Source organism: Trichosurus vulpecula, chromosome 1 (assembly GCF_011100635.1).
Source record: "Trichosurus vulpecula isolate mTriVul1 chromosome 1, mTriVul1.pri, whole genome shotgun sequence".
Taxonomy (NCBI): Eukaryota; Metazoa; Chordata; class Mammalia; order Diprotodontia; family Phalangeridae; genus Trichosurus; species Trichosurus vulpecula.
The window spans coordinates 6,043,283-6,055,329 of NC_050573.1; the positions used below are offsets into that span (position 1 = coordinate 6,043,283).

Consider the following 12,047-nt stretch of genomic DNA (forward strand, 5'->3'; position numbering starts at 1 on the left):
TCCCTTTTTTCCATATTTTCTTTTAGCTCCCTAATTTGGTTTTTAAAATCCTCCTTTAGCTCTTCCAGCAGTGCTTTTTGGGCTGGAGACCAGTTCATATTAGCTTTTGAGGTATCTGATGTATCTACCATGTCATTGCTGTCCTCTTCTATGTCGATATTTTGATCCTGCCTGTCTCCATAAAAAGAATCTATTGTCCTCGGTTTTTTTGTATTCTTCTTCATGTTTGTTGTTTTCCCTTTTCCTGGCGTTTCAACGAATTTCTATCTGTGGGTCTCAGGGCTTTCTGTCCCAGCTTTCTTATTCTGGGGGTTGTGAGTCTAGAATTATAACCTTCAGTTTCCTGAGGTATGGGGGAGGGGTCTGGCTCCCTGGCGTCTCACTCCCTATGGGTGCTCTCCAGCACTTGCTTTTCAGCCATGGTCTCAGCTGTTTGTTGTTTGAGCTGATGACTGGCACTTCCCCTGGGGGAGCAAGGTTATATCTGGGCTCCCGGTGTTGACCCCTGCCGACTCTGCCCCTCTGGGACTAATGAGCTTCCAGTATTTGTCCTGTGAGGCCCCGCTACTCTCTCCTCTGTTTCAGTTCTCTTTTTTTTTTTTTCCCGAGGAATTCTCTGGGTGAGGGGGGGGAGGGATTAGAGCCTTTTACCTGGCCATTGAGTCTTCAGGAAGTTCAAGAAGCCGAGTTCCTGGGTTTTGCAAGCGTCAGGACTGGGTGTTTTCACGGCTGGTGGCGTTGCGCTGCCTCTTGTCGCTCCCACAGACTGCCGTCCTGTGTTGGGAGGCCTGGGGATCTCTGCCGGTTTCGGGCGCCCAGCTTTCTCCCCGTCTGTCTCCCACGTGGATTTCTTGGCCAGCCGCTTCCTCCTTGGTCTGGAGCAGCTCCGCACCGAGCACTCTCCAAGCCTGCAGGTTCGTTCCTCCGGCCTTTCAGACTCTTCCGGCTCGGAAATTTGCCCTACGCAGACTCCTCGCGGTTTCTGACTCTCTCAAATCTGCTCAAATTCACTTTTTTGTAGGAATCTGACAGACCTTGTGAGAGAGCTCCGGTAAGACGCTGCCTTCATGCGGCCATCTTGGCTCCGCCCCAAATTATCCAATATATACTTCAAAAAACAACTAATCTGGAAAGTAGATCAAGGAGAGATAATTTTAGAATTATTGGACTGCCAGAAATTTATGATCAAAAACAGAGCCTAGATATTATAGTCAAAGAAACTATAAAACCTCCTGATTACCTTAGATCCAGAGGGTAAAATAGAATTTGGAAGAATCTACTGATCCTCTCCAGGAAGAGATCATGAACTGAAAATTCCCAAGAATATCATAGCCAAATACCAGAGCTCTTATGTCAAGGAGAAAATATTGTAAGTAGCCAGAAAGGAATATTTTAGATATCATAGAGCCACAGCTTCTATGTTAAAGGATTGAAGGGCTTGGAATGTGATATCTGGAAAGCAAAGGAGCTAGGATAACAACCAAAACAACTTAGCAAAACTGAGTATAACTGTTCAGGATATTTAATGTAATAGAAGACTTTCAAGAATTCCTTATGAAAAGGCCAGAGCTGAGTGGAAAATTTGACATTCAAACACAAGACCCAGGAGAAGCACATAAAGGTAAAAATGAAAGAGCGATCACCAGGAGCTCAAAAAAGTTAATTTTTTACATTCCTGTATTGGAAAATGATGCACCCAACTCCTAAGACCAGGGTAATTAGAAAGAGTCTCCATAGACAAAGGGCATGAGAGTGAGTTGATTATTTTAGAATGATTTTTTTAAAGATGAAGAGGTAAAAAAGGGAGGTACTAGGAGAAGGGGGAAAGGAAGAGGAGAATGGAAAAAAAATATTCTCACCTAAAAGAGGAATTTTTTTGTGATATGGCCAATGTGGAAATTTGTTTTTCATTATTTCATATGTATAATTTATTTAATTTTGTTTACCTTCTCAGTGAATAAAAAGATGTGAGGGAGAGAATTTAGAACTCAAAAGTGAAATAGAATGTTTATACACACATGCCTATATATATATATACACACATACACGCACACACACACACTCACACACACACACACACACACACACACACACATATATATATATATATATATATATATATATATATATATATATATAAAATTTTAAAAATCAGGCTTTTTTAATAAGTTCATTTTGTTTAAACTTTCAATTTTGATTTTCAGGATTTCAAATATGGTGTTTAATTGGGGTATTTTTCCTTTGCTCTTTTTCTAGTTGTTGTTGATGTTCTTTGGTGACATGCCTAGTTCATTGATCTCTTTCTTTTCTCTTTTATTAATGCAATCAATCCTGTGACCAATAATGATGGTGTAGGTAGGAGTCTGTCAGTCCTTGCTGGCAGGAGATTTGCCAGAGTCCTCCTTAACAGGCTGATCCTTCACTTGAAAGATGGTCATCTTCGTGTCTCCAGAAAGTTCTAAGTAATACTTGAAATGCTGTTTGCTGTACAGTAACTCCAGGAGAAATGCCAGAAGCAGAACAGATACTGTACTCCATGTTTGTCCATCTGACCAAGGCATTTGATACTGTTAGTGGAAGATCAGTTCATCAGCATTGTATGCCAGCTCCATGATGGATGGCATGCTTGCATGGGTTCTGGAAAATGGACAATGCTTTCCAGCTTTCCCAATCACCAATGGAGAGAAGCAGGGCTGTGTGTTGGCTCCCATGCTTTTTAGCATGATGTTTTCAGTGATGCTGTGGCACATCTTCAACAAGGATGAAAAACAGCATCGAGGTCAACTGCTGCACTGATGATAAATTGTTAACCTGATGGAGCTAAAAGCCAAGATTAAAATGGAGGAAGTGTTGGTGCATGACTTTTTCTATAAAGATGGTTATGACTTTAATGCCGCTTTTGAAGCCAAGATGCAACAGAATGTAGATTGATTCTGTGCCACTTGCTCTGATTTAGGCCTGACAAATAGAGATCATCCACCAGCCAGTGCTGCATCATCCATATCTTTAACCACTGTTTACAGAAAAGGCAGAACTTTTGAATCTTGTGGGTAACTTCACTTACCTTGGCAGTATTTCCAGTGATGTCTACATAGATGATGAGGTTGAAGAACACATTGCCAGGGGAAGCTCAGTGTTGGGGAGACTCCCAAGGAAAATGTGGGTGAGAATTACTATTAGGCTGGCTATCAAACAGAACATCTACAAAGCCATTGGGTGATGTCATTATATGCCTGTGAAACCTTGAGAGGATACCAGCATTGTGGCAAAAGATTGACTTGGCTCCTTTCAAACTGTCTTAGAAAAATTCCGAAGATCACCTGGCAAGATAAGCTACTGGACACAGAGGTCCTTTCTCAAGCTGAACTGCCAACCATTCAAACTCTTCTTCAGAGAGTGCATTAATGATTGCCTGAACACAATTTTCCAATGCCAAATGCACATTTTCCTAAAGATTACTTTATGGTAAATTCACTCAAGGCAAGTGAACATAGAGAGGGCAGAAGAAGTGATGCAAGGACCCTCTAAAGGTCAGTCTGAATAACTTTTGTATCAGTTGTGAGATCTGGGAGACATCATCCAACATGGCATTCTTGCATCAAAGAAGGCAGTGTTCTCTAAGAGCAAACCAGAACTTCAGTAACACAAAAAACAACATGAAGTGCACAAATTTAGATACATCTCCTCTCAGATGGTCGTATGTCATGATTTAGAGGCTTCTGCTATTGTATTGGACCAATCAGCTACAATACAACACACTGCATTGGCCGTGAAATAGTGACGTAACTTTTATCCTCTTCCAGTACTAAGTACAACAAAAAAGCATTTAAAAATATAAATTTTCCTATAAGTGCTGTTTTCGATGCATCCCACATTTTTATCTCATCATTCTCATTATCTTTAATGAATTTTTTTATTGTTTATGTGATTTGATCCCTAACTCACTCATCCTTTAAGATTATAATATTTTGGTTTTTAGGGTCTTATAATAGATCCAGTGATTGTGTGTGTATGTGTGTGTGTGTGTGTGTGTGTGTGTGTGTATAACACTCCGAATTTGACTTGAGGCGTTTCTTAGCAGTTATTTAAAGGGTTATATTCAGAGAGATCAGCAGAAATTCTCAATTCCCTCTATAATTTTGGCTATTTCTCTTCCTCCTTTTTTATTTTTTTCAGTATTTATTTTGCTTTTTAACTTTTTTTCAAGATAATAGCTCCTGTTTTGGTGTGTGTGTGCATGTGTGTGTGTGTGTGTGTGTGTGTGTGTGTGTGTGTATGTTCACTTGATACATAGGAAGTTTTTTTCCCCCTCTTCTCAGTTTTATATTGTATCCAACACAGTTTTCAAGTATATTTTTTTTGGTATGTAACCAATTTTAGAGTTTGGTTTTAATATCTAATTTGTAATCTTTTTAAAAATCTTATTAGAATGGTTTAACCATTCACACATAAATTTATGAGTTAGATTTATATTTTCTTTCATCATTCTCAATTTTTTTCAAGTTGAGGTTTTTCTTTTTTTCTACCATAAACAGCATATGTTTATTAAGTTTTGTTATCATTCAGTTGTTTCATTTGTATTTAATGTTTTGTGACCCCAGTTGGGATTTTATTGGTAAAGATAGTGGAATGCTTTGGTATTTTCTTCTCCAGTTTATTATAAAAGGGTAAGTGACTTGCCCACAGTCATACAGCTGGTAAGTGTTTGACTTTGAATTTTAATTCAGGAAGATGAATTCTCATGGTTTCAAGCCCAATGCAGTGTCCACTGCATCACATAGCTGTTGTTCATTCAGTTACTTTTAAAATTTTTATTATGGCAATTCTGTTTTAAATAGAACTCTTTCCCTCAACCGTAATGCACAGTTCTCCTTTGTTGCTCCTTTCCTCTTTGGGTTTCATTAGTTCCATTTTCTCTTGTATTCTATCTGGCTATATATTACTTCCCCTTCTTTTTTCCTACATATTGATTACCCCGTCTTCTCCTCCACTTCATCTTGACCTCCTCACATTTCATTTTTATGATCTATTTAAAAAAAAATCTCTATTCAAAATTTATCTCTTTCTATCAATGCTAGACACCTCATTCCAACTCATGATTCCAATAATTATCCCTTTTCTCTGTTTTCTTTATGCTTTCAAACGACTCATATATTTTTCTAGGCCTTGACCTCTATGCATTTTTTCTATCTGCCTCATTGGTGTGTTGGTAATCAAAATGGGCTCCTTAGCACTTAGTTCAACAAGTGCCCTTGAAGAGTTTGGCCTTTGTTTCCTTTGATTAATTCAGTGTGTTTGATTGAGTCTTACTAGGTGCTAAGCCCCAGGCCCAAACCCCTATTAGGTGTAACATCTTAGTGGGTGTGGATTGGCAACTAAGGTGGGGCCCAAGGTGGGGCTAACTCTAGGGAGGGCCTAGTTTACATGTTTGGGAGAGCAGAGGCTTTTAGACCACGTGGGTTTAAGTTGCCTCTTTGTGACGATTCTAGGTCACATGGGTGAGTCGCATGTGTGACACCGCTTAAGCTGAAAAAGATATAAAAACCGGGGGTTGGCTGTCTGTTCTTTGGAGCTCTACCTGCAGCAGTGGTGGCGAGCGTGACTCTGGGCCAGCCCTTGTTCCGAGCTCCTGGGCTGAACCTAGATGTTGGTAACTATGAATTGTATTGGATCTGTCTGTTGATGTTTGTAATTTGTTTGTATTTTGTTCTGAAGTTCAGTGTGCTGGATTTTTCCCCTGAACTAAGTGAATGCTGTCTGTATGCTGAATTAAAGTAAGCTTGTCAACCCCTTCAACCTTGCTTTCCTTATTAAAGCAGATCAAAAGAACCTGTGATTTCCCAGCATGCCAGCAGCTTTCTGGGTGCTGGCTGTGGGTGGATCTTTTACCCCCACAGAAGCTGCTAGCCGGATTGTTGAAACAATTGGGCTTACCTCCATGTATCCCCTTGTGATGGCAAGCAAGGTGGGACTTTTTGCCTTTGTGTTTTGTTTAAGAGCGCTTCTCAGCACTAAGGCAGTCAAGTACCTTTGATGAGTCATGCCTTTCAAATGCAATGGCAAGCAAAGTGGACTTTTTGTTGTCTTTTATTCTGGGGTGCTTCTCAGCACTGAGGCAATTAAGTGCCTTTGATTGAGTCCTTTGTTTGTATTAAGAGTCTTTTTTCAATCAAGAGTCTTTGAGGACTTGCTTAAGAAACAAGAAATTCCCAGGCCCCAGGCCCCAGGCCCCACACCCCTCTGCTAAGTAGGTGCTAAGCCCCAGTGCCCTGAGAAGTGTATATGTGCTCTGAGGTTGGTGTTTTGTTTTGGGGGTCTCAGTCATTGGAATTGTGGTCCTGTGTTTTGGCCAAATGAGACTCTGGGAAGCCATTAAGAGCCCCCCCTGCCCCTGGCTTTGAAAAGCTAGATGTTGGTGCTTCTCTCTCCTGTAACTATGTGCTGTGATTTGGTCAGACAGATAGAAGCCTGTCTGTTGATTTGTGTTATTTTTCTCTGTTTATAATTTCCGTTTGTATTTTCTTTGAAAGTTCCAGGTGCTGACTTTTTTCCCTGAACTAAGTGAATGGTACACACACACACACACACACACATGTATACACACACACACATATATATATATATATATATATATATACATATATACACACACATATATATGTATATACATGTTTAATTAAAGTAAGATTGTTAACCCCTTAAAGTTCCTTTCCTTAGAAAAGCAGATCAAAGAACCTGTGCTAGTAGCCCTCCTGTGTGCTAGTGTTATTGCCCTTACACAGCCACAGTAGCAGCAAGTAGTATTGTTGTTACATCCCTTTTCCATTTACCTCACTCACAGAATAGTGCCAATTATTGCAGGTGTCAGAGAAGGTACTGCTCAGTGGTAGTGCCTTTTCCCCACCATTGATCTATATCCCCCCTTTTCAAAACATGTTGTCTACTTTTGCCTAGAAATTCCTCTCTGTGTCCATATTCTCACACTCCTCCAGGTGCCAGTTTCTTCCTGGAATTCCATCTCTCTCCCTCTCAGTACCAGTAGTCCCTTCAAGCACCAACTTCCCAAGGACTCATCCAGTGTAAAGTCTTTATTTCCCTCACTAACCATCTCTCTTCACCCATAGGAGCATTTATCATTGGAACACCCTTTCACCTCCAAAGTAATGCTTCTTTTTTCTCTTCTTTTCAATCTTTACCCCTCCTCCTCTTTCACTCCTTTGAAGTTTTATCTTTCTAAATGACCAAATCAGATCATTCTTCCCTTTTTGCTAGCCCTTGATTTGACCTGGGTACATCACACACTCCTCCGTGTCTCAAACCCTTTCCCCATTTTATGTGTCCTCACATGTTCTATGTAATATAATCTTAGCATAGAAGCATTCAACTGTAGTGAGGGTATTCCCAAGTTCTGTCCATAATTCCCCCTGTCTACTTCTTCACTGATATCTCTATCAGATTTCTACCCTTACCCTCTTTCCTTGTGTACATGTAGAAAGGAGTCTCTTACTGGGCCTTCTGTTATATTTCTGCTAATGTTGCTTTCCCTTGTCAATGATATTTGTTCACTGCTCTTGCCTTTCTGTTGTTTGGTGTGTTAGAGAAGCAATCTCTTCAGTTCTGGTTTCCTTTCTATAAGTGTCTCAAACTCTTATAATTGATTGTTAATGTTTTTCCCTGAGTGTTTCACTTCACATTTGAAGGCTCAGTCGCTCTGGGCTTCATCCTGAACTCCATTGCTCTTTGGAACACATTATTCCATTCCCTCCTCTTTTTTCTAGGTGGTGAAGAATTGTCTTCCATAATTTAATTCCATTTACTTTGTAGTTGAATGTCTTTCTTTCTGAGTGTTCACAGAACATGTTGTTTCTGAATAGAATTGTTGAATTGTGTCTTGGAGTTTGCAGCCTTGGATTTTTTTCTGGAAGAGGGTTACTTTCTGTTTAGAAGTTCTGTGTAAGGTTTTTCTGTTATTTCCATCATTATGGCATAAAGATTTTTTGTCCTGTCATTTTCTCCTGGAAGACCTATGATCCTTAGGCTATCTCTATGCATCCTTTCTTCAAAATCTGTATGTTTTGCTTATATAGCAAATATATATTTTGTATATGTTAATTTTTCCTTCTTTTACTCTAGATTGTCCTTCACTTCTGTGTATTTGTATTCCTAATCTATTGTGTTTTTGTTTTTTGGTTTGTTTGTTTTTTGAGGGGTGGCATGAACTTTCCATTGCATATTCCAGTTTTTCTATTTTGTTCATTATTTTTGTTATGCAGGCCATAAATTATGAGCTGATATGTTTTAATTTCTCTTTTGGACCACTAAAGAATAGTATGTTGTTTTATGTTCTTCATTTCTCAAGTAACTCAGTTTCAACTGTGATAATTCCCCTTTATTTTACAGAATAATAGATATCTAACCTTATTTACTACATCTGGATGGCATATTTCCTGTTGATTTCTTATTTATCTTGAAAGTCTTTGAATTTTCTTTTTCCTAAATATTTAGTAATTTCAGGTTGCATTCATTTTCTTTATCACTCATTTCCTGGCTCCCTCCCCTTTGACTGTTTTCTTTTTGTGGGATAGATCACAAAGCATTTCAGGCCCCTCCAACACTAAGAAATCCATGCATCAACAGCTTATGTCTCTTCCCCAAATGCCTTCTAGGGGGTCAGAACTGCCACTAGCTGTGTTATTCCCCTCAGAATTGGTGGAGTACTGCAAGTCCTCTACATGCACAATGTCACTTGCCCCATTCCCGCTGTTGCTCAGTTCTCAATTTTAGCACCTGCAATTCAGAAACAACTTAACATTTGGTATAGTCTGTTTTTTTTAAATGTTATTTTCCTCAGTATTTTTTGCTTCTCCTTTACTTAGTTTTTGACTCATTTTTCATGATTTTCTTCCATCACCTTTATTTCCCTTCCCATTTTTTCCTCTACCTCTTTTATTTATTTTTCAAAATCTTTTTCATCAATGGCATGAGACCAATTCATATTTTTCTTGAAAGCTTTAGATGTAGGAGCTTTACCTTTGTTATCTTCTTCTGAGTGTGTGTTTTGATGTTCCCTGTCACCATAGTAACTGTCTATGGTCAGAATTTATTTTCTTTTGTTTGCTCACTTTCCAAACCTATTGACTGACTTTTAACTCTTCATTAAAGTAGGGCTCTACTTCCCAGGTGTAGGTCATACTCTCCCAATTTTCAGTCTTTTTCTGTAGCTATTTTCAGAGATTTAGGTACCTGCAACATTTCACTTTTTCCAAGGTGGTAGGATCTATGGAAAGGCATTTACTAGTCTCCTGGCCTGTGCTCTTGTCTGTGAGTAACCACAAACCCCTTTTTTCTGTCCTGGAACTGTGAGTTTGGTTCCCATCCCCCTTCACTGTGGCTGCACCCAGGACTGCAACCTGGATCTGAGAATGGTCAAGTCAACAGAGTTCTTCCTTAGTGTTAGAAAAGAGACCCTTGTGATTGCCTTCTGACCAGTTGTTTGACCATTTTATCCTCTGTGGGCTGGGACCTCCAGAAGGAGCCACTGCTACTACTGATTCAGTGGTTCCAAGGCCTACTTATTATTTTCTGAGGCTGAGGCTGCGTTGGCATGGCCAAGGCTGTGGTGGTACAGCCAACAGTGGAGGGCATTCCTATATCACCTTCAAGCAAGAGACTTTTTCTGCCATCCTCCTAAGTTGCCTTAGGTCAGAAAATTGTTTCACTACATGTTTCTATGCATTCTGATGCTCTAGAATTTCTTTAGAATCATTATTTAAAGGCATTTGGATGGCCTTGGGGGAGAGCTTGGGTGAATCCCTCTGCCATCTTGGCCATGCTCCCCCCAATTTTTTAAAGTCCTTTGTATTCTGGGTGTCATAGACCTTGAAGATAGCTGAAGATATTTTATTTTCGTGCATTTTTTTTCTGTTTTCAAGAGGCTTGAGATGCCATGGGGATTGGAGAAAATATCTAGTTCACCATCTTGTTCACATTACTCAGAGAAGTCATCCAGTTCCAGATGTCCAATAGGCAACTGGAGATGCAAGACTGGAGTAAACAGGGTGTTAGGGCTGGTTCAATAGTCTTGAATTATCCACAGTGAGTGTATATCTCTGGGACCTAATAAGATCACCAAATGAAATAGTATATTGAGAGAAGAGAACCCAGTATAAAGCACTGTTGGATAATCAAGAATGGTGGGCAGGAGTTGGATTAAGATCTTCCATAATAAAGTAAGAAGATGTGGTCAGAAAAGTAGAAGGAGAACCAGGAGAAAGTAATGTAATGTCATGAAAATCTAGAGAGCAGAAGAAACTATCAAGGAGAAGATGTTGAGTGACAGTGTCAAAGGGTACAGAGAGGTCAAGAAGGGAAGGACATCAAGACCTCTCAAAGCCAAGAATCTCTTCTGCCAGAACAGCAACAAATTTTCTTTTGGCATTGTCTTAAATCCTCTAAGAAAATTGGCACAGGGACCACCACCTTCAGCTCATTCCTTTAAGGAAGATTTCAGTTTGTCTGTAGTGGAATTGTAAACTCATTGAACCATTTTGGAGCACAATCTGGAACTATGTCCAGTGAGTTATTAAACTACCTACACGCTTTGACCCAGCCATAACATTATTTGATCTATTTCCAAAGATTATTAGAGAAAATGCAAAAGAACCTATGTGCTCTAAAATGGTTATAGATGCTCTTGTGATGGGAAAAAACTGGAAATTGTGGGGATGCCCATTAATTAGGGAATGGATGAACAAGTTGTGGCATACAGTTGTGATGGAATATTACTGTGCTATAAGAAATTATAAGTATGATGCTTTCAGAAAAACATGGAAAGTCTTACATGAAATAATGAAGAGTGAAATGAGCAGAGCCAAGAAAGCATTGCATATAGTAACAGCAATATCTTTTTAAGAATGACCTTGAGAAAATAAGTAATTTTGATTATTATAAATAGCTAAATTAACTTAAAAAGTACATATGAAAAAGATGCCATCTGCATCCAGAGATAGAACTGACAAATAGATGTATAGAATATATATATATATGCCTATGTATGTGCGTGTATGTATATATGTATGTATGTATGTGTGTGTGTATGTATTTCAGGGGGAATTGCTTTGTTAAAGCAATTCCTATTATAACTTTAAAATATGTACCCTTTAGTAAAAGTTAACTGATATTAATAAGTAAAATGAAAGGGTGCACTAATCACTAGTGATTAATTTTTAGGAAAGCATGATAGAATGAGGGAAAACCTTAAAGTGATGTCAGTGGAGAGAGCAACCAAGAACCTCTTAGCAATATGCCTGAATGCTAGAAGGGAAGTAAGTAATCTGACACATATGTAAGCATGGGAGTTGGATGTAACTTATAGGGACAACATATGTTTTTAATCATCTTTTCTCTCCAATTGAAATATAAGATCCTTGAGAGCAGAGATTGACTTTATCTTCCTTTCCAACTTCATTTATTCTATTGATGCAAATATGTACTTAATAAAGTACATAATAATATGTACTTAATAAAGTACATAATAATATGTACTTAATAAAGTACATAATAATATGTACTTAATAAAATCTTGTTAACTATGGACTTAATTCCAAGCAATTCACAGATCTTCCTTCTAGGGGTTTAATGACCTCAGGCACCAGGTATTGACTGGTGTTTCTCTTCTCTCATAGCTCCACTCATTTCTAAAAAATATCCAGTTTAACAACGGTGCTGGTGACCAGATTTTTATGGATGAGAATAGAAACCCTGAGGCTCAATATAACATCCTGAACTATGTAATCTTCAATGTGGAAGAGGAAGCTCTAGTGAAAGTCGGACAGTTTATTCTGAAAGCTGAGTTTGGCCAAGATTTCAGTATTAATGAGGAGGCCATAGTGTGGGGCTGGACCTTTTATGAGGTTAGAAACAATTGCAATATCAACCTGATTATCTAATCATGGGAACAAATTAGTTCAATCCACATCCCTTTTTTATGGGTAGAAAATTCTCCCTGGACTCTGATTTCTTTTCTCTTTGCAACAAACTTCTGACTC

General features: G+C 38.8%; 1 protein-coding gene across 1 annotated transcript in view; it reads left to right on the top strand.

Annotated features, from left to right (window-relative positions):
• LOC118845862 (vomeronasal type-2 receptor 26-like) overlaps positions 1–12,047 on the top strand; it is a 62,224-nt gene that overhangs the window by 42,366 nt on the left and 7,811 nt on the right. The window contains 1 exon segment of the mRNA XM_036753973.1: positions 11,685–11,912. Within this exon segment, the coding sequence (XP_036609868.1) occupies positions 11,685–11,912 (228 nt within the window).